Below are 23821 nucleotides of genomic sequence, written 5' to 3' on the forward strand. Positions count from 1 at the left end.
TTCTGGATGTGCGTAGTGGACGCGCACCAAAATTGAAATTACCGCAAGGGTCACACGGTAACTCCAATTTGGTGCGCATTGGGCACTCATAGGCAGCTACGCGGCTTAGTAAAAGGACCCCATAGACACTTGTTATAAAATTACCCTCTACCAAGCAGATGTACTGAATGTTTTTCTATAGGTGCAGGATGGGGAAAATTCCTTTAGTATATCTGGTCATTAGTGTTCTCTCTGTAAACTATTTATCCTTCATTTCCCTTTTCTCTTCTTTTAATGTCATTTATTTTTATACAGTTACATATAAAAATAGATATTTCTCCTTCAACAGGATCTTCATTACTCTAGCATTCACTCTTTTGTGTTTCTTGCATTCTCAATGTCTATTCCTTCCAGGTCTATCACCTTCCTCGCTCTCTCTTTCTCCACCCTATCCCTTTCTCAGTCTTTCTTCTACTTCTTTTACTATAGTCTCCAATTCTTCCAGCTTTATCTTTCTCTTTATTCAGTCTCTGTATCTCTGCCTCCCTCCAAATAAATCTTCCTCTCTCCTTATTCCCTATTTTGTCCTCCCTCAACTTTCTCTGTCTGTTTAACATGGAGGCGGGGAGGGGGCACAGAAGGGAGGAGGAATATGCAGGACACCTATCTCCTTTTCTGGCTTGGGCTACAAGAAAGTGAGGAAGCTCATGTGAAACCATCCACTACTCAATCCACAGACTGGAGCAGGAGGAGGGTGGATCTTGATAAAAGTGGGGGCCAGAATCACAAGTAACAATCAGTTTACTATAATAACTGCAAGCGCTTAAATACAAAGCAGTCATTGTTCTGGATTATTTTCCTGAATGGAGATGGAAAGAGTTCTTACCTGAAGATGTCTTCATTTGTGGTGTTTCTAGAAATAAAAAGAAAATATTTGAGTAATGAATTTAGGAGACAAAGGGGGAAGTCGATAAAGTGGAGCCTAAATGTAGATATGACAACATGCGCTTAGTGCTGTTTCTATAATGGTATTAAGGCGCATCTAACCTGTTATAGAATAATACCATACTTTGGCATGCCGAAACAGGTGTGACAGGTTACACCAGGTCAATGACAGGCAGTAAAAATGGCCCTTTTCTGTTTTTTTTATATTAATGGCTGTGTGCTAATGTTAGTAGTAGGGAAGAGATATAGGCCAACCAAACACATCTGTAGAGGTTGAGTTTAGTGAAAAAGTTTTTTTTATTGAGAAACCAGATACAATGGACTTGACATGGTCCATGTTTCGGCAATTAAATTATCTGCATCAGGAGTCAAGTATCTGCTGTAAATATCCTGTTTTTTCAATGTGGTAAGAATAATCAAACCCAAATACCAGTTTAAGTATCGTGACAAATGGTATGTTCGCTCAAATCAGCCCATGGGGGCACTGGAGTGGACTTCACCTAAAAGCTCTGAGGTACACATATCACCGTTGCTCCCTTATATTGTGATAGTGAGCCCTCCAAAACCCACCAAAAACCTACTGCATCCAACTGTACAGCTAATGATAGTGGGAAGTTGGAGAAGGCTTGAGTAAGATTAGGGACACAGGATGATCATCAATAGTGAAGGCACTTTATTGTTGTTGCATACAAGGCCTGACACAGCACGGTGTTTCAGCACTGCCTGCCTGCCTGCCTCAAGGGTCTACAGGATATTAAACATAAATAGAATTAAAACATAAAATTATAAAATATAAAATAATATACAATAAATACAATTAGATAAATTAAACAATATATTAATTGTGTTTCCAAACATACATATTAGATAAAAATATACAATTAAGTAAGAATGCTAATAAAAATAATCCAAGAGGGACATGATTGAATGTATCTCCAAATAAACATATTAGTACTTAAAATGATACAAGAAGGTCATAGTTAAACCTACATTTGTCAGTGCGTATGAGTATCATGTCATAAAGTTAATTGAAAATCATAAAAGCATGAAAACAAATGGTGATACATTATATGGTATATTATTAAACCAGGTAATAATTGTATACATAGGAAAATGAAATGAAAGGGTGGATGGGTGTGTAAATGAGTTAACAAATGAGTGGGAAAAAATATAAATGGTTAAAAATAAGTTTATGCATGATTTATACGGTCTAAAACTATGCAGGGGACTAACTTCAAATGATATGATTGTATAGAACATATAATTCTTTTTGTTCCATTGGATTCAAAGAAAAGTTTTTAATGTTTATATTGTGGTCTTAAATGTTGCATATGGGGATAGCAGTAATTTTGAATGTTGAATATAAAAAGAACTCACCGTGAGTTGTTCTTGTATCAAAGGCAATGTTTGCATCAAAGACTTAAGGATTCACTTTTGTAAATATTGCGTCTGGTCTAAAAGTGCGTGAGAGGAAGATACATTGTAATTGAAGTATAACATCTAAGCATGAAAAGTAAGGCACCGGAATGAGGTGAAAACACCAGTGTCAAATGCAAATTCTCTACTGACGTACGTGTGAAATGTGAAAACTAAGATACACGAGCAATGAAACAGAAAGTTACTAAAAACATAATATAATCACTTTCTGGATGAACAAATGGTGAATGATATGTGGGACGATAAGATACAGTAAAAAATGGTGGCTACGAAAATGCTGTGAACTGAGAAGTCCCCCCAAAATACTGTGTTTGTTGTATCGTGTACCGTGTGCTTATAAATGCGTTAATGAATATAAACCATCTTGCCAGTGATAAGTGATATATAAAAAAATGCTGAGTTAACCAATTGCGCCATCAACTTAAGAGTGATCTAAAATGAAACGTGATGGCTAGAAAATACTATAAACTTAGTAAATCCCAAAGTATGGCACCACTGGCTGTGATAACTGTGTTTGTTGTATAGTATGCCTTGCGCTTATAAACGCGTTAATGAATACGATCATCTTACCAGTGATAAGTGATATATAAAAAAAGAACATATTCAGTTAGCCAATTGTGTCATCAACTTACTACTACTAATCATTTCTATAGCACTACAAGATGTACACAGTGCTGGAAGTACAACTTAAGAAGTGATTTAAAGTGAATGATGCTGTAAACCCTAGAGAATTCTAAAATCTAAGGCCACTATTTTGTATATATCGGAGTCGTTAAACACTTACCAAAAAATAGACAAAATGATGTGAACTAAGAACAAAACATGTTAGCGAGTGCAGATTGGTAGTAGAATTACCTTCAAAAAGACCTTTGTGTTTCCAATGCATTTCTGACAAGATGCAGTGCAAACACTGTAAAGAAAATAACAAAGTGTCTATGCACTGGTTAAAAGTGATTGAAAAGCATGGGAACAATTGCATATGCGCTTTAGGGTTGAACAGTATACGGCACTAATGGATGAATTGAAAGGCAGCAATTACATGTGGCCCTAGTGTTTTGACTTTGAACTTTGAAAGTGCCAGTATACAATAGGGAACTTGCAAAAAGTTATAAATGTGATTCTGTAATTATGAATGCCCTAATAAAATGGAATTGTCAGATGGAACTCCTACAGATGATCTAAAAACAGAGAATGTATAAAATAAACAAAAGCTTATGTATATGGAATTATCAGACGAACTAATCACCATGTTATGTTATATTTTGTTGTGAAAAAAGTATTTATAATTGCACTATAATACAAACCAGCCGACCATGCTGTGATATGTTGAACAGATTAAACAACAGTGAAATAAACCATGAATAGTAAAGAAAAACTGACCTTCTGATGTGGAATTTGAAATGAATGAGACTATAATCGAACACCATAAAACATTAATGTACATGGACTTTTATACAAAATGAATGAATATGAAAGAAATATAGTCCCCAAATAAAGAATTATAGAACATAAAAAATACAAACTAAAATTTCAAAGAACACATCTCAAATTGTTTATGGACAAAATATGTTTGAATTACAATTATAATGAAGATGACATTCTAAACCATTTGAAAGATAAAAACTGTTTAAATGCCCCTCTTTTAGACCCCTTCTGGGCTCTTCCACATGGGGGACTAAACATCTTAAGTTCATCCAAAAGGTTCTTTACAGTTTCCCTCCAATCCCAGGGGGGTCTGTTCTGGGGAGGCATTAGCAGCCACAATACGAAACTAATTCCCATAACCACTGCTTTCTGGCTTTCTGGATCTAGGTGTATCCTGGGTCATTTATGTTCCCACATATATATATATTTTTAATCTACTCTTTGTAGTTCAGTGAGTGTGGCTTATTTGTGTATAGCAGATAATAAGGAAAGAGCACATATAATACAGTATGTAGGAATAAAGACAAAGATAATTATCAGGAATAAGATTCTGTTTATTCTTACCAAGATAAAGTCTTCAGTTTAATACATACATCTAGGTTCAAATGCACAGAGCTCTGCTGTCGGTCAAGTGTTGAAGAAGCTTCTAACTTCTCTGTCTGAATGTTAGCTCCTTTATAGGGGAGAAAATCCGCCAAAAAAGCGGAGAACTCAAACACCCCACGATAAAAAACGGAGTCACAGAAAAAGTGGGAGAGCGACCAAGGAAGCCAGAGACTGGAGGATGTAGGAACAATGAATAATTTTATTAATAAATTTGGAGACTCGACACAACGTTGTGTTTCGGCCGTCAGGCCTGCATCAGGAGTCTTTGTGACAAGATATTGTCAAAGACTATCAATGATAGTTGTTCAAACGTAACGTTATAGTCTTTAAAAAGACTTTGTTGGGAAACAAGTGACCGTCAGGTACACAGCTAGCGCTGTCCGCGATGTGGTTCAGAACCACATCGCGGACAGCGCTAGCTGTGTACCTGACGGTCACTTGTTTCCCAACAAAGTCTTTTTAAAGACTATAACGTTACGTTTGAACAACTATCATTGATAGTCTTTGACAATATCTTGTCACAAAGACTCCTGATGCAGGCCTGACGGCCGAAACACAACGTTGTGTCGAGTCTCCAAATTTATTAATAAAATTATTCATTGTTCCTACATCCTCCAGTCTCTGGCTTCCTTGGTCGCTCTCCCACTTTTTCTGTAGCTCCTTTATAGGCACAGATCTCAATAGAAGCTTATGGCAGTACCTATTTTTTCATCTTATTGGCCAATATCTCTGTACCAATTTTTTTTTCCCTTTTCCGGCAGATGTTCATTTGTACTCTTTGTACCATCTTGTACCAACTTCTTTTTCCTGTTCTAGTTATTTTGAAACATTTCTTTTCCGGCCAGGTGTCCATCTGTACCCAACTGTCTTTTCCGGTAAACATCTCTTGCTTTTGCTATTTCAAAACCTCGCATCTTTTCCGTCACCCTGAACATCTTGTCTTTATCTTTTATAGAAACATCCAGTTTCACAATCTATTTTTATATAATCTTATGACCTGTGTGCCATGTTATAGAAATACAAGCTAGATTTTACAAACCATTTTTATCTATTATTCTATCATCATATATGCTATATTCAATTTGTAATTTGTTTCAGGTTTTATTAAGACTTCATCATATAGCCCTGCGTTTGCAGGTTCTCAACTATTATGCCATTAGTGGGTTATCAGGCCTAGTCAAGGCTCCTCTGCTGACCAAAGTCCTGTAACCTGGCTTACCACCATTCCAGTGGATACTCAAGCTCCAATCCATATTAACAAAACATATATACACTACATATATAAAATACCTATATCATAAAGGAAGATTTTATGTATTATGTGTAAAACGGCTCTTATATGATATATAAGATCAGAGTTGGTGTGCTGTCTCATGAGGTACTCTAATAATTTTGTGTAAAATGGCTACTATATGTAATGTAAAAGATCAGACCTGGTACTCTAATAATTATGAAGAGATATTAAAAAAGTACTGGGTAAAGATATATGTCTACAAAACAGTGATGATATATATTTGGAAATGATAATGAATGATAATGATGAGAGAGGGAGTGCGTATAGTGGTGTACAACTATTGTTGAAGAATGACATAATGTTAAGTATGACAGAAAGGAGGCAGGTGTTGTACTACAAGAATGGCAGAGAGAAGGTAGTTGTTATACTACAAGAATGGCCAGAAATCTATCTCAAGAAACTATGTCTAGATTAAATAAGGTCCGTTGTTCTTCCTTCAGAAGTAAGCTATCAAGATTACTTCTCCGCAAATGAGGTTTGAAAACTTTGAATACTATGAACCTCAGATCGTCAATAGAATGGTTAGCACTTGACCAGTGGCTAACAAGAGGTGCACTAATGATATTTCTATTGATGCAACTACGATGATTGATAAGTCTTGTTTTAACCATCCTTTGTATGATGTAGATGACATTGGATGTTTACAATCTGATGTATGATGAAGCTTGTAGGGCATCAGAGTTTTTGGATGGATGAAAACACATACACTACATCAACCACACTTCCGGTGTTCATAATGGATTTCTGTTGTTATAGAATCATGGTGTGACAGTGTAGAAGGAACAAAAGTCTCCTTTAGATTTTTAGCACGAGAGTATGCTACAATGAGGTTCTTGTCTTTAAAGCATTCGTCTCCTTCAAGAATATGACAGTGTCTTCTGATAGACCTTTGTATCTGATGTGCCAGGTTCGAAAAATGTAAGGTACAAACCAAATCAGAAGTTTTCTTTTTTGGTTTAGGTTGTAAAAGTTCCTTTCTATTAATTTGACATGCTTTTACAAAACCTGCTGATAGATCTTCCTTTGGATATCCTCTGTTGGTAAAATGTCTTGCTAAGGCATGTGATTGTTGATGTAATTCTTCTGGCTCGGAACATATGTATTTTAACCTCAAAAATTGACAAAGGGGAAGGTTTTTCTTGAGATTCCTATTATGAAAACTGTCATAATGAAGAAACACATTATGGTCTGTAGGTTTCTTATAAATAGTTGTGGTGAAACCAGAGGGTGTCTTAGTAATAGACATCTAAATATGAGATGGTATTAGGATCCCATTGAATCTTAAACTGAAGGTTAGAATCACATTGATTTAACCAAAGAAAAAAAGCCGTTGAGAGTTACATCATCACCTTGCCACAGTACGAAGACTTCATCAATATATCTTTTGTATATCTTGATATGACGGATATATGGATGGTCTATAAGAAATCTGGATTCAAAGTCGGCAACATAAAGGTTGGCTAAATCAGGTGCCATACTTGCACCCATCGCTGAGCCCTTGACTTGTTGGTAATATGTATCTTCAAAATGGAAATAATTCTTTGTTAATGCAAGAGTAGCACAGGTAAGTATCAGACTAGTAGGAATGCAACTGTGTGCAGTATGGTTTTCGGAGTATTTTTTCAATGATGGCCAAAGCTTCAAGCTGAGGAATATTCTTGTAAAGTGAATTGATATCCATGGTTACATGAGTGTTGTCCATATTGCCGTCGTACTGTTGTAGAATATTTATCATGTCCGTAGTGTCTCTGACGTATGATGGAATAATAGGGACATATGGACGGAGGACAAAATCTACAAAAATTAAATGTAGTTTCAACACTGCATAAACAATGGGTCTGCCTGGTGGTTTAGTATCCTGTAGACCCCTGAGGCAGGCACTTAGTGCTGAAACACGGTGCCGTCCAAATGCTGCTTTATGCCACTTTTTAAAACATTAGTCTCATTCAAAAATGACCCTCCTTTTGTTCAATGTGCTGAGAGAAATGTATGCACATTTTAAGTTCAAAAAGAATGAATTAGTAGTGGGAACATGAAACCTCTTCAGCTTTGGTCTTTGTCAATAAAGCTGTTTCCCATAGACACAGTATGGGAATAAATAATTTTGATCAAGGTTCTGTACTTTTATATCTAACCTTTAACTTCATTGTTTGTCTTTTTTCTTCTTTTTTGCACTTTACCTGTGTAGATGTGTTGGAGAACCCATGGCAGTAGTTTGCGTAACTCAGTGTAGATCCCAGGTGTTCCTCTACGGTCTGGCAATTTCATGATATTATCACTCCAACTGCGGGCACATCCCATTCCCCAGGAAGTCACACCCGCCAAAATCAAGGTGCCATGCTTACGTCTGCAGAGAAGAGGACCACCTGAATCACCCTGTGACAAAACAAACCCATTCTGTTAGATAACAAATTGGAATGGATGCACTATAGACAGATGTGATGGTGTATTACGGTACAGATATAATAGGGAGCAGGAAAAATCTGCCTAGCATACATTTCCAGTGCTAGTCAACTGGATTTAGCCAGCTATGTCCAAGCACATGGATGGCAGGCTAACCCCTAGTAGGCAATATTCAAATTAATTCTAGTTAGGTGGCTTGTTGAAAATCGATAGAAAAGAATCCCACACAACAAAATTAGTGATACAGCCACATTATAGTAAAAGTGAAATCTAAATAGTACTTCAATGAATACCTTCGCGGAAGGAAAAAGCCTCAGAACTCAAACTGCTCATTCTAGTTTAGTGAAGCAGATCATCTTCATTCAATCACTGGCTTAAAAAAACGTCGCCTGGGTTGATCCTTAATGCACAAATCTTTTACTCAAATTATGCAAAAACTCTTGCATAATTTTCTCATTTAGATTGTGCAGAAACTCTTAATAAATCAAGTCAACTTAACTGAAGAAGCCGCTAATTCAACCTTTCTGATGTGGCCAGTGTTTCGCAGCACTCCAAGCCGCTGCCTAAGGGATTGTCGTGACTAAAGCAGCTTTCTGATTCCCATGCCTAAACTTTAAGTGCCAGACTTACACCTGCTGAAACCTGGTGTAAATGCTGGTGCCCACGATGAGCACGCTGACCCAATAGTCTATAACTACATGTGCAACATTTTGGAATGCCCATGGCCACGCCCCCTTTTGAAATATACGCTGTGGGAATTGGGTGCATTGCCTTATAGAATGGAGTGCAGCCAGATACATGCACACATTTTAATAGGTGCCAATTAGCTTCAATAACTGGTTGTTAGTACCCAATTATTCATTGTTCTGAGCTCACTATTTAATTAATTTGTGCGTGCATCTCAGGAGCATGCCCAAATTTAGGTATGCAAATTTGGGCACCATTTATAGAATCACGGGCTAAATGGGTGGAGCTGGGGTGGAGTGGTGATGTGTCATTTATAAAAATACAGGGTGAGGCAAAAATAAAAAGTAACCCCCTAGCACTGTTCCCTCTAAGTTGAGTGGGAGTTCTTCACCTACATTCTTGCCAGTCGGGGGGGGGGGGGGGGGGGGGAGGTGCTGTTTCACTATCACATTTTCAATAGTGAGGGACATGCAAGCTCTATAAAACTCCAGGGAACCTGCCTGTCCCTAGCGATTGAAAACACAATATTGAAGCACTGCCCCCCACTGGCAGCAGTGCTGTTGGAGGACTCCCGCTCAGCTTAGAGGGAACAGTGCCCCCTAGAACCTTTTGCTGTTTTCTCAGAAACTGCACTGAATTTCAACAATAAATTTTTATGTACTTATTAAGTCATCATACTTAAATATTACTATTAAACAACATTTAATTATCTTATCTTAAGCTATGTTGATGTTACTGACATTTTAGCCTTACTATCTAGCGAATTTTGCACATTAAAAATGTTCGAGATAGAACACAGTAAAATAAAGACATTCAAAGGATACAATTAAGAATGTGCCAGAATTTCGCAGTCACTGTGAACGCTTAGAGTGTCCGCATCCCCAATTTTAACACATCATCTGCAGTGCTTCCTTGAGTTCAGTGATTGCAACTTTTAGGTGGAGCTTGTGATTGGCCTCCAACATGGCTCCCCAGACAAAAGTCTACGATACTGTGATGTCATTAACAGTAAGCTGGTATCCCCCCCCTTTTTTTTTTAAATAATGGTAGTTTTACAGTGCAAACATTTTTGAATGCGTGAAAATTGCTGGGTGGTCGTACTAAAAAGTCTGTAACTTTGCCATATTTAAAGATAATCTCATTCTACTCAACAAATAAATGTAGATAGTAACAACACATAAAGCTGCAAAATTTCACATTGAAATTCCAAACGGCTGCTGAGAAAACAGCAGAAAAAACAACAACTCTAGGGGGTAACCTTTTTTTTGCCTCTCCTACTCCTGCCTTGGAGCAGATATACATTTGTAGAGGAGCATTTATGCACCATTAGAAATAGTTTTGAGAGCTTATTCTATAAAAGATATTTAGGGATCCTTTTACAAAGGCGTGCTAGCATTTTTAGTTGGCGCTAAAAATAAGGACACGCTAAACGTTAGAGACACCCATATATTTCTATAGATGTCTTTAGCATTTAGTGCATGCTAATCATTAGTGTGCACTAAAAACGCTAGTGCACCTTTGTAAAAGACCCCCTTAGATGCCTATGTTGTTTGCATATAAAAGGCAGCTTTTTGAGGAATATTTTTAGGTGAACTATTATAAATTTATCCCACATAGAGTACACAAGGATTGCACATCTGTATTCACATATACACATGCATGCACATGCAATGCACAGAGAGTCTAGTAATGAGAGGTTCCCACCCCCGGCCCTCAGCCTGCAGTACCTGGCATGCATCCTTTCCCCCTTCAGGGAACCCAGCACAGAGTATGGTGCTTCCTGTCATTGGAGTCCTTAGAGTTAACATGGCATCATTACACTCATTTTCTTCAACAATTGGTAAGTCCACCATTTGTAAGATATTAGGAAGAATTCCATCTGAAAATCAGACCAAACAATTACTTGTAATCCACTTGCAGAAGTGCAGTGTTTCATGGTTTGTGTCAAAGTGATGGAGTGATACAGGGCAGAGGGAGTGAGGAGGTGAATCAAAATAAGCTGCTTCTCCTAATAATAGACCCAGGGTGTTGGCTCCTTTGGCTCAGGGGTAGGATCATTGGTTTAAAGCCAGAAAGTTTCAGGTTCACACTCTTCCACTTCCCAAAATGCAAAGGCATAAAGTATAAAGCACTACATGCATCAACCTTCACCTACAAGAGCACGCAACTTTGGAACGCACTGCCACACGGCCTGAGAGCGGTCTATGAGTTGACAGACTTCCGCAAACGATTAAAGACCTATCTCTTTGAAAAAATATACCGCAAGGATTAAAACATATAAATCCCATATACATCATAATAATGCCTCAAGACATTACCTCACGTACTCCACTTCCCCGTACTCTCTCCCACTCAACAATCTACCCACAGATAAAAACTCTCTACCCATCACTCTCTTGCTACTATTCGACCACCGTAGTAATTCCCCAACGACAAATCCTATAGTTTCTACGCCCCAAAAGTGACCGATATAACTCTGTGTTCCTTAACTATTCACAATGTAACCATAATCGTAATGTAACAAACTGTATTTCCATTATTTACAATGTATTGTAAGCCACACTGAGCCCGCAAATAGGTGGGAAAATGTGGGATACAAATGCAATTAAATAAATAAATAGTTGGAGGAGTTGTGGAGCACATAAAATAGAGTCATGAAGTAAGAATTGTGCCTAGGCAGACTATACAGTCTGTGTCCCAAAAATAGCAAAGAAAGACCAGGATCAAGTATTTTTATACCACATTCATTGTTGGTTTAATCATAAATTGATAATGAGCATGACTGTTAAACAGAACAGGTAGACTGTTCAGGTGGAGTGAGTGGAGGAGTAGCCTAGTGGTTAGTGCAGTGGACTTTGATCTTGGGGAACTGAGTTCAATTCCCACTGCAGCTCCTTGTGACTCTGGGCAAGTCACTTAACCACTTTGAATGTAATTGCAAAAAAATCTCAGAAAGGTGGTATATCAAGTCCCTTTCCCTTTATCTGCCATTATCTATTATGTTACTATTGGGCTCATTTTCAAAACAGAAAAACGTCTAAAAAGTGACATAAAGCAGCATTTGGAAGTTTTTCTCACAATTTATTTATCAGTCACCTGTGTGGAACCGTGTCAAAGGCTTTGCTAAAATCCAAGTACACCACATCTAGCGCCCCTCCAACATCCAACTGTTTGGTTACTTAGTTAAAGAAATCAATCAGATTTACCTGGCATGACCTGCCTCTAGTAAAGCCATGCTGCCTTGCTTCCTGTAGACCATTTTGTTCAAGAAACCTCACAATCCTCCACTTTAGAAGCGTTTCCATTAATTTACTCAACATCAAGGTCAGACTGACAGGCCCAGGGCCGTGCCTAGGGTCTCTGGCGCCCCCCTGCAGACTATCAGTTGGCGCCCCCCCTGCAGACTATCAGTTGGCGGCGGCGGTGGTCCTCCCCCCCCCCCGTGAAAATTGTCAGCAATATTCTTAAAAACAAATTGCTATACATTGCAGAATAAGATAGCAGATGTAAATTCTCAAAGTGGACATATTCCAAACACTAAAATGAAAATAAAATGATTTTTTTCTACCTTTGTTGTCTGGTGACTTTCTTTTTCTGATCATGCTGGCCCAGTATCTGATTCTGCTGCTATCTGTCCTCTTCTCCGTTTCCAGGGCTTCCTTTCCATTTATTTCTTTCCTTTCCTCCTTTCTTCTTCATTTCTGGTCCTCAGCTTCTGCCTATTTTCTTCATCCATGTGCAGTTTTTCTCCTCTCTTCCTTTCCCCTCATTTCATCTCCTTCATCTCTCTTCCCTCCCCTCTATGTCCAGCAATTTCTCCTCTCTCCCTGAGCCCTGCCCTCCCAATCCATGCCCATCCATGCTCCTCTGTCCCCTGCCCCCTCTATTCATCCCTTTCCAGCAATTCCCCTCTCTCCCTGAGCCCTGCCCTCCCAATCCATGCCCATCCATGCTCCTCTGTCACCTGCCCCCTCCATTCATCCCTATCCAGCAATTCCCCTCTCTCCCTGAGCCTTGCCCTGCAATCCATATCCATCCATGCCCATCTGTCCCCTCCATTCATCCCTATCCAGCAATTCCCCTCTCTCCCTGAGCCCTGCCATGCAATCCATATCCATCCATGCCCATCTGTCCCCTCCATTCATCCCTATCCAGCAATTCCCCCTCTCTCCCTGAGCCCTGCCCTCCCAATCCATGCCCATCCATGCTCCTCTGTCCCCTGCCCCCTCCATTCATCCTTTTCCAGCAATTCCCCTCTCTCCCTGAGCCCTGCCCTCCCAATCCATGCCCATCCATGCTCCTCTGTCCCCTGCCCCCTCCATTCATCCCTTTCCAGCAATTCCCCTCTCTCCCTGAGCCCTGCCCTCCCAATCCATGCCCATCCATGCTCCTGTCCCCTGCCCCCTCCATTAATCCCTATCCAGCAATTCCCCTCTCTCCCTTCCATGACCCCCCCTCGCATCCATGCTCCTCTCTCTCCTCTCACTCCCATGTCCCAGCCTGGCCCGCCCTCTTCTCCCCCCCCCCTTCGCATCCATGCTCTCGTCTCTCCCCTGCCCTCCCGCTCCCATTGTTCAACTGCCTGCCCTCTTCTCTCCCCCCAACATCCCTTTTCTTTTTTTTTCTTTTTAAATTTACCTCCGTGGCGGCGGTTCCGGCAGCGCAGCATCAGGGAAGGAGGCGGTGCTCCCGACGTCTAGCCTTCCCTTTGCTGTGTTCCGCCTTCTTCTGACGTCATTTCCTTGACGTCAGAAGAAGGCGGAACACAGCGAAGGGAAGGCTAGAGACATCGGGAGCGCCGCCTCCTTCCCTGACGCTGCGCTGCCGGAACCGCCGCCACGGAGGTAAATTTAAAAAAAAAAAAAAAAAAGGGAGGGCGAGTGAGATGAGCATGGTGCGGCGGCGCCCCCCAGAGAGAAGCGCCCCCCTGCCATGCTTACCTCGCTTACCGTGTTAGCACGGCCCTGGACAGACCTGTAATTCTCATCCTCCTATTCCGCTCAACCCTTCAGTTCAGCGCGGATTACAAAAATAGGTAAAACATAAAATAATCTCTCTATATAAAAGGCAACACCAACGTTCTATGAAGCCTCCAGACGGAAGTGTGAAGGGGGAGAGATATTCGGTTTCCCCATGAGTGTCTGCCCTGCCCTCTGTAACAAACAGTCAGTGAAGGAAAACAGCAGAGCATGAAATCAAATCGCTGGCTCTGTAACAGTGAAGGACTCAGAGGGGGGAGGGGAGAGAGGGCAGGGACACACACACTCCCACATGCACACAGAAGAAAACATTGCTAGCCCCCCGTTTCATTTGGATCACAGACAAACCGAGCCTTGGTACATTTTACCAGCGTAATTTCATTTACCAAAAGAAGTCGGTGCCATTTCCCTATTGCCCAGGCAAATTTAGTCTTGGTATAAAGATTGTAAATTTTGGATTGTGATTTAAAACCCCATTTGTTATCCCAATATTTCCTACTGGATAACGCTTTACAAAAACTGAGATCACAGAGAACTAAAGCACTTAGGGCTTCTTTTAGAATGCCGCACTAGCAATTCTTGTGCGGCAAATGAGAGGAAGCCCATAGGAATTGAATGGGCTTCCTCTCATTTGCCACACCGAAAATCGGTAGCACAGCTTTATAAAAGAGGCCCTTAAACTGCTGGGGTCAGGGGGTGGGGTGGGATGGGAGGAGAGAAACATCATAAAGATACAATATCATCAAGACCTTTGTTGATTTATCTAACCCAGCAGAAGCACAGAACCTGGAACTAAAAACTTCCAAGTCTAGCCCAACATGCTTCATTTTCATACCACACAGCAAGTGTGAGGAGAGGTTCTTACTCTCTGCTAGCCGTCCCCAGCCACAAGTTGTACATAGAAGTCCAGGTTCAAAGAGCTCATCCTGATTTGGAAGACATGCAGGCTGAACTGTTTCACCTGAAATAGAAAACACATGGTTGTCATCATATCATTGCACATATGAGTCATAGTAAGGTCCTTCTAACCTGGCAGAGAGACATCAGTGAGGTCTCCTATATGGGTTTCCATGTAATAAAGCTAACAGTCCATGTCACCAGCGTACACCCGACTGGCCACTGGGCTATTGTCGTACTGTTTTCACAACTAGGTTAGGAAGTAATTTTATAACCTGTTTCACATGAATATGGCTTGTCATAAAACTGTACGGACTTTGGACCAAATTCTTTAAATGGAGCCAAAAAAATCATGCTAAGCGCTATTCTATAAATGGCACTCAAAGTTAGGTGACTAGCGCTTAGCACCGGGATCTGTGCTTAACTTTAGATGCGAGGATTTACACCAACTAAACCCTGGTGCTAATCCTTGCGTTCAGTGGTGTACTGGTAAATATTTAACAACAGGCTCTCTCCCCGGTCCCCCTCTGCGCCCCCCGTCTCCCTCTGCGCCCCCCCCCCCCAAATTGCAGAGCTGGCTATAGCCGAGGAGAGAGCCTGGGGGGTGGTAATGCATTACTCCAGGAAAAAAAATTAAATGATCCCAGGTTCCAATCTAATTCACGTTTAATGTGCGATAAAATGCCATAAATAAGTAAATAAATATAAACTTTTAATGTTGAGCACCTGATTCTCAAAGTGAACATATTCCAAACACTATAATGAAAATAAAATGATTTTTTTTTCTACCTTTGTTGTCTGGTGACTGTTTTTCTGATCATGCTGGCTCAGTATCTGATTCTGCTGCTATCTGTCCTCTTAACTCCGTTTCCAGGGCTTCCTTTCCATTTATTTCTTTCCTTTCCTCCTTTCTTCTTCATTTCTGGTCCTCAGCTTCTGCCTATTTTCTTCATCCAAGTGCAGTTTTTCTCCTCTCTTCCTTTTCCCTCATCTCATCTCCTTCCTCACTCTTCCCTTCCCTCCATCCATGTCCAGCATTTCTTCTCTCTCTCCTCATCTCCCCTGCCCTCCATCCACCCATGTCCAGTGACCCTTCTCTCCCCCTGCCCTGCATGCACCCATACCCAGCAACCCTCCTCTCCCCTGCCCTGCATGCACCCATACCCGGTGACCCTCCTTTCCCCTGCCCTCCATCCACCCATGTCCAGCAGTGACCCTCCTCTCCCCTGCTGCCCTGCATGCACCCATACCCAGTGACCCTTCTCTCCCCTGCCCTGCATGCACCCATACCCAGTGACCCTCCTTTCCCCTGCCCTCCATCCACCCATGTCCAGCAGTGACCCTCCTCTCCTCTCCCCTGCCCTGCATGCACCCATACCCAGCGACCCTTCTCTCCCCTGCCCTGCATGCACCCATACCCAGTGACCCTCCTTTCCTCTGCCCTCCATCCACCCATGTCCAGCAGTGACCCTCCTCTCCCCTGCCCTGCATGCACCCATACCCAGCGACCCTTCTCTCCCCTGCTCTGCATGCACCCATACCCAGTGACCCTCCTCTCCCCTGCCCTGCATACACCCATACCCAGCGACCCTTCTCTCCCCTCCATCCACAAATGCCCAGCGACTCCCTTCTCTCCCCTACCACCCCCCCCCCCCCCGAGTTGTTCGGCGAATTCTCCTCCCTCCCTCCAAATCCGGTCCCTCGCGTCACCGATCTGACTCTTCAAATTCTTCGGGGCAGGCAGTCTTGCCTGCCCGCTGCCAGCGCTGACTCTCCCCCGCTGGCACTGCCGGTTCACGCTTCAAAATGGCTGCCGAGACTTACAAGGGCGGCCTTCAAGACTTCAGCAGAAGTCTCGTGAGGCCGCATCTGGAAGTCTCGGCGGCCATTTATAAAGCGCGAACTGGCAGCGCCAGCGGGGGAGAGTCAGCGCTGGCAGTGGGCAGGCAAGACTGCCTGCCCCGAAGAATTCGAAGAGTCAGGTCGGTGATGTGAGGGACCGGATCCGGAGAGAGGAGAGCCGGCTCGCGCGTTTCAACAACCGGCTTGCAAGTGTGAAGCAAAGTTAACAACCGGCTCTTGCGAGCCGGTGTGAGCCGGCTCCAGCACACCACTGCTTGCATCTAAATTAGGCGCGGATCCCCCTTATTCTATAACAGTGCACATAAATTGGAGGAATGCCCCTGATCTGCCCAAAACCTTCCCATGGCCACACCCCTTTTTTGGGGAGGCACATAAATATGTGAATGTAAATTTAAATTAATGCCAATTTACACTGATAATTGATAGGTAGGACCAAATTATCCGTGCTAATTGGCTCATTATTGAATTAAATTGCACACACAAATTAATGCCACTTATAGAATTTGGGTTTATGTGCACAGAGCCTCTATGTACCTCAGTCTACACTACCAGTGCAGTAACGTTCCCAGGGATGGGGACTGGGTGAGCTTAGCATTTTCAGGCATATTGTATAAAATACTTGCATACACATAAACCTCTCTGAAAAGTCACATCTGCCTCAGAGCAGGGATAACTGTGCCTAAGCTTATGCCACCTGTTGGCATATTGTTCCTCACAAAATTGGAGAAACCTATGTAGTTTGTTATACAACTGACCCCCTTGATGGGGTAGGCCCATTGACAAAAATAAGTGGATGGGCATGGTCATTTTTCACTGAGGATGACTATTCAGTCATTTGCCTCTGAACTGAGATGGGCCCAGCTGCTAACTGAAGGCATGTTGGGATTTAGCAGGAGAGTGAGAAAATTCTGACACCTTCAATATTCCCACACAAAAAACACGTTTTATTTTACAGGTGTAACTCATTCTGATGCACACTGCAAATTTACCTTTGCAGAAAGTAAACGGCTTTTATTTAGAGTGGCAAATATTGCACAGCTCCCCACCTCAATCTGTATAGCTACTGGGGCACATCATTTCCTGTGCAAAAAGGACTTCACAGTTATTTCTGGCATTACCAAACTGAATGGAGCCATCCAGCACTAGCACGGCAATGTCATAGTGTATTGGTCGGTTTGGATTGTATTCTGGATGCCTGATGATGGATTTCACATAGAATGTCTGCTCCTTCTGTTCCCTCACTCGCAGATCATAGTCTCCAACCACAACTTTCAGATACTGAAGCAAATACCTGAAAAGGAATGAGAAGAACATGAATTAGAAACAGGAAAGAAGATAGCAATGGAAAGTTGCATCAGTCATTTACATCATGCTCATAGATGGAACTACCAAAACCTAAACTTCAAGATGAACTCTGGGGGATCACACTGGGTCTAGCTAAAGCATAGATGAGGACATCAAAGTTTTCACCACTGGTTTTCATGTTTTGAAACAATGGTGTCATTTATGCCAGTATTTCCCAAGTCCGGTCCTGGGGTACTCCTTGCCAGTCAGATTTTCAGGTTATCCACAATGAATATGCATGAACTTGATTTGTGATATCAAAATTTGCCCACTGAATTATATATAGTTATACAGTTTCCACACGATTCTATAATCAATAGCACAATAATGTCACTGTATCCTACTGTTCATATGTAGTTTCTCTTATATTAGACCTCAGAGGTGTTGTTGATATGAATTTCCACTTTGATGTTATGAACATCCAGAAATCAAACTTATATGCCTCTCGTCATTGGTCCAACACCTATCTTTTGTTTATAAATTTTTAAATATTCAATTTTTAAATAAACATATTTCTTTGCACTGGGCTTTAATGAAAGCTTCACCCTGTCAAGGGTTCCCTTATATTTATGGTTTTTTAATATAGAAATTTTTATACTTAGCTTTGGTTAACTTGATTTGTGTACACTGCCTCCATTATATGCAAATTTCTTTCATGCATATTTATTTATGACATTTATATCCCACAATATTCCCGCCCAAGGGCAGGCTCAATGTGGCGTACAATAGTTAATAAGCAAACAATAGTACAATAGTACAAAGCACAGTAGACAAGGTCACAGGTGGGAGAGAGAAATGACCGATGAAGAAAAGGAGAGAGGGTAGGTGATAAATTATCATAGAGCGAGCTATGGGCTAAAAGGGCGTGGCTCCTTTAGGGCTCGTGGCGTATGCTCTGCCACAAAGGAAGGTCTTGAGACGCTTCTTGAAGGTCGGGTGATCTGAAGTGAATTTGATATCATTGTGGATATCCTGAAAGCCTGACTGGCAAGGGGTACGCCAAGACCAGACTTGGGAAACACTGATCTATGAGCTATTACTCTTGGTGACGAATGAGGTTTACATGGTAACCTAGTAGATGACAGCAGAAAAGGACCAAGTAGTCCTCTGTTCAACCCAGTTATCTTCTTCTCTGATTCCCTCAGCCTTCTTGGATGGCTGCTGTAGCCATACTTCCACGTTCTGCTGATTGGCTTGTATTCTTCTCTCTTTGACCCACTAGAGCTCCATGTCTCTATGTAAACACTTCATCTCCTTCCTTATTTCTTCTACCTGTCCTTATTCCTGTGTTCTGTATCTATTCCATGCATGTTGAAATCTTGTCATGGCGTTGGTTTTCATGATCTTTGCTACTATAATAGGCATCTACCACCTTCTCAGTAAAGAAGTAGTCTTCATATTTCTTCTGATCCTTCCACCTTATCATTACTCCTTTTGCTTAAATTTACTTTTCTATGGAAAATTTCACCTTCTTACTACTACTACTACTGAGCTTCCCATATTTTATTTAAACCCATGAAATATTGGATTGTTTATTTATTTATCTATTTTGACATTTGCAACCCTCATTATCCCAAACATACTTGAGTTCAATGTGACTAACAATAAATAAAACAACAGGCAAGGTTTACAATACCTTAAAAAAAATATCAAGTAAGAGCAGAGTAGCACAAACAAGACACAAATAAGAACTAAATAATAAACCATTGATAGCTGGTTATAATTTAATACGCTCCATCAATGGGTAGAAGCCTCTCAAAGAGGAAAGTTTTCAGTCTTTTGCGAAATACCAAGTAATCAGGCTGACCCTTGATTGCCATTGGCAGTGAGTTCCACCACTTAGCACCTTGGTATCTAAAGTCTGCGGAGTGAACCAACTTATAGCACACTGTCTTGCAATCTGGAAGATGAAGTCTAAGATAGTCCCTAGAACCAGAGATTATATTGCATAGGAGAATAGTTATATTGCATATGGGCATTCTGATCATTAGACTCCAATTATTTGGTTCTGCCTTCACCTAAGGCTGCATGCAATGAATCCACCAGACCAGCAGTCTTATTTTTTGGTACCTTGCCTATGGAATAGCCTGCTTTCAGAACTTGGATCTGAACTCTCATTACTGCTTTTCAAAACCCTGTTGAAAACCCATTTCTTTTACCTAGCTTTTAATGGCCTTTCAGATTGAGCACTTTAATGGTGTTTTTCCCTGTATGAGTGCAGTTTTGTTAAAAAAAAAAAAGAAGGAAAGTATTATTTTATATTATGACTGAAAAACTTGTTGAATGTGTCTTTCCTGTCATAAAATGGAGCTCTTTTCTTTGCTATGTTTTAAATATTGCAATTGTGAACTGCTTTGATCTTCTAAGAAAAGACAGTATAACAAGTATCAATTAAACAATAAATATTAAACATGATTAAGGGCTGCATGTAACTGGTGTCATGTCATATAATATTTGAAAGACAAAAACACATAATTTACAAATAATCCTGGCTTTAATGGGCAGTCAGTACAGCTTGCATAATAATGGAGTGGCTCTATCAAAATGCAATACCTTGATGACAAGCCTAGCTGTAGTACTTTGGGCCATTTGCAGCCAATTTAGGACACCCTCCTTATTTTATTTTATTTATTAGAATTTATTTACCGCCGTTTTGAAGGAATTCACTCAAGGCAATGTACATTAAGAATAAATCAAACATGAGCAATAGACAATTACAGCAGTAAAAATATTTAAATAACAATACTTCACTGTCAATTAAAATATTATATTACGTATTGTGTTGACATTGTAAGAGTATAAGCAAGTAAGAGTAGTTAGAAAATAAGGTGACTAATTTAAAGAAAGTTGTACATGAGGTCAGAGAGATGGTTAAATATTATTCTTACATCCAGCATAGATAGAATTGCATTAATCAAACTGTGTTAAAATCAAGGATTGAACTACCGTAGCAGTCTAAAGACGTCAGGTGAGAAATATGATCTGATTCTCCTAAGCTAAGAGACCTGAAGGTTTTTTCCACTACTAAGGAAACCTGAGGCTCGAACGTTAGGTGACTGTCAATTAATACACCCAGTACCCTAAGCATAGTGTCTAGGGGGTAGAACGCGTTGTCATTGTTAAAATCATTATATACAGTATGGTCGAAGAGGTTAGTTACCACAAGAAATTTAGTTTTATCTCTATTTAATTAATATTTAAATTTGGAAGCCCAGGATGCCAACAAATCAAGACCAAGCCTAATTTTATGGACCATTTCTAGAAGACTAGTCTTTGCCCAGTACAATCCTTACCTGATGACTCTATTGTATGTGTCCCATCTCTGCATTTCTGTTTATTAACTCAACAGTGAGTTCACTGTGCAAAATCCTCAGAAGTTTAAACCCAACCAGCATTCACCTAATTGCTGAGTACCTGCCCCTCCCCAGGGGTGGTCCATGGCAAGATGCCGCCTGAGGCAGGGCTGAGATGCCACCCTCCTCTCCCGGGCCAAGTTCTGGCATCCTCCCCCCTTCCTTCCTCCATCCCGTTCCCTGGTTTTAGCTTCTATATTTTTTTTAAAGCCAGCAGTGGCAGTGATTCCCATATGCTGCTCTGCCGCTGGCACCGACCTCTTCTGTACTGCGGCCGCCTCTGAGGTAACCAGAAGTGACATCAGAGAAGCAGTCGCAGTAAAGAGAAGAGCATATGGAAATCGCTGCTGCCACTGGCTTTTAAAAAAACATAAAAAGAAGGTAAAATTGGGGAATGGGGTGGAGGAAGGAAGGGGAGAGATGCCACACCCGAAAAAGTGCCACCTGAGGCCCCTGCCCCCACTCCTCCTACACCAGCCAACCTCTGGATCTTTTCTCTATGTTCTTTACCTCTGCCTCAGAATGGCTATTCGTATGTTCTTCACTGTGTGGGAAGAAGAGGCATTACATGTTGCTGAACTTACAGGCATTTTGTCACCCAGATTCTAAATGGGTGGCTACATGCATAATTTTATTTACTGCAAATCTGTAAAACTTTTCAAATTATGCTTGGCATGCTACATGGAGTGGAGGACTAGCCTAGTGGTTAGTGAAGCAGACTTTGATCCTGGGGAACTGGGATAGATTCCCACTGCAGCTCCTTGTGACTCTGGCCAAGTCACTTAACCCTCCATTGCCCCAAGTACAAATAAGTACCTGCATATACTAAGTAAACTGCTTTGAATGTAGTTGCAAACCTACAGAAAGGCAGTATATCATCCAATTCCCTTTCCCTACAATGCCAACTATTGCATGTTATGAAAAATAACACACACTATTTGAGGTTTTAGCATATGAAGCTCCATCTGCAGTATTTTTCACTTGGCAGTACATCAGCTACATATTGGAACTCAATTTAATGTTTACAATGTTCTTGCTCCCTTCCAGGGATGGAGACCAGGATTTGTGTTTGATATGATTTGGTTTGCATTGTGGTCCTTAGTTGCCTCATATTTGCTTGCATTTTGGGGTCTTTTAACTAAGGTGTGCTAAGCCCTAACCCCCAGATTCTATACAGCGCACCTAGAGATCTATACCAAAATCCAAGCATATTCTATAACAAAGCACTTACCTTTAATTGGCTTAACAAGCCAATTAGCATTGATAACAGCTCTTGACAAGCAATAATGAGCACTAATTGGCAATAATTACAATTTATGCACACTAGTCGCTAAGTGTATTCTGTAATGCAGTGCGCCTAACTTCTAATGAGTGCAGGCAAAAGGGGGCATGGTTATGGGTGGGGAAATGGGAGTTTTGTGAGCATTCCAAAATTTATGCAACTATTTATAGAATGTATCCGAGTGCACCTTTTTTCGGCATAAATGAATGTGCATAATTTTAGGCATTCAGGAGCCCTTTTATGAAGAAGCGGTATGGCCAACATGGGCTTACATCTTGCTAAAAGGGAAGTACTGCCGGGCTACCACAGCAGCCAGGCAGTAGTTCCCTCCTGTAGCACGTGCCATTTCAGGTGCTGCAAAAATATTTCAATTTTTGTAGTGCCAGTGTGTACCCGGCAGTAATCAGGCAGTGCTGTGCGCCTCCCAGCTACGCCAAGTTAGTGCAGGAGCCCTTACACCACCTCGATGGGTGGTGGTAAGTGCTCCCCCTTGAAATGGCCATTTCTTTAAGAAAAGGGAAACCTGTCTTTTACCTGCTGCGGTAGAAGGGGACCTCAGTGCACATCAAAAACATGTGCCAATGTCAGTGCAGGCCCCCTTTTGCCGAAGTTTTGTAAAAGGACCCCTAAATCTAGATGCCACTTATAGAATATGCTTAGGCAGAAATGTTTTCCATGCAGATTTTTTAGGTGCTAAATATAGAATCCCCCCCCCCCCCCCCAATGTGGCTTTAGCATGCTTAAAAAGGCTTACCGCAGGATGCACTACAGCATCTTGTGGTAATTTCCCTGTTTGTGTGCGGTAATCATGTGCAAACTATTTTTGTAATTTTTTTTAATAGGGGGTGTCATGGGTGGATAGTGGATGCAGAAGCGCCAACCAGCTAGTGCATTCACATAACTGTGTGCTAACTGGTTAACGCAGGGTTAATGCAGGACCACTAATTGCCTCCTAAATCAGAAGCAGTAAGTGCTCTCATGTTAATTATTTGCAGTTGCTGTGATAACATTAGTGGACAACCTGCAAATAAAAAAATGGAAAAAATCTTTAATTTACTGCCACTGTAAAAACAGTCCTGCCTTAGGATGCTCTAATTTGTAATTTTCCCAGTAGTTTTTTACTTGGCTAATTTTTCGTACTCTGCATTGAACCATTTAAGTGGAATCCTGCAGAATATAAGTGTAATTTTAATTCAATTCAATTTTGCTGTGGCTTAGTAAAAGGGCCCCTTCATTTTGTTATAAGGAGATGAATGATGTAGCAACACTGTCAAGTTTTGGGGAAAAATCTTACAAATGAAACAACATAGGATTTTAAAAGACAGAG

General features: G+C 41.1%; 1 protein-coding gene across 4 annotated transcripts in view; it reads right to left on the reverse strand.

Annotated features, from left to right (window-relative positions):
* The window catches only part of OVCH2 (ovochymase 2), a 111838-nt gene that overhangs the window by 42115 nt on the left and 45902 nt on the right, over positions 1–23821 (reverse strand). For all 4 annotated transcript variants that reach the window (XM_030200953.1, XM_030200950.1, XM_030200951.1 and 1 more), the window contains 5 exons: positions 17634–17806; positions 14621–14716; positions 10504–10655; positions 7867–8062; positions 866–892 (listed from right to left, as the gene is read on the reverse strand). In XM_030200953.1, coding sequence (XP_030056813.1) covers positions 866–892; positions 7867–8062; positions 10504–10655; positions 14621–14716; positions 17634–17806 — 644 coding nt within the window. The remainder of the gene's footprint in view (positions 1–865; positions 893–7866; positions 8063–10503; positions 10656–14620; positions 14717–17633; positions 17807–23821) is intronic.

Source organism: Microcaecilia unicolor, chromosome 4 (genome assembly GCF_901765095.1).
Source record: "Microcaecilia unicolor chromosome 4, aMicUni1.1, whole genome shotgun sequence".
NCBI lineage: Eukaryota > Metazoa > Chordata > Amphibia > Gymnophiona > Siphonopidae > Microcaecilia > Microcaecilia unicolor.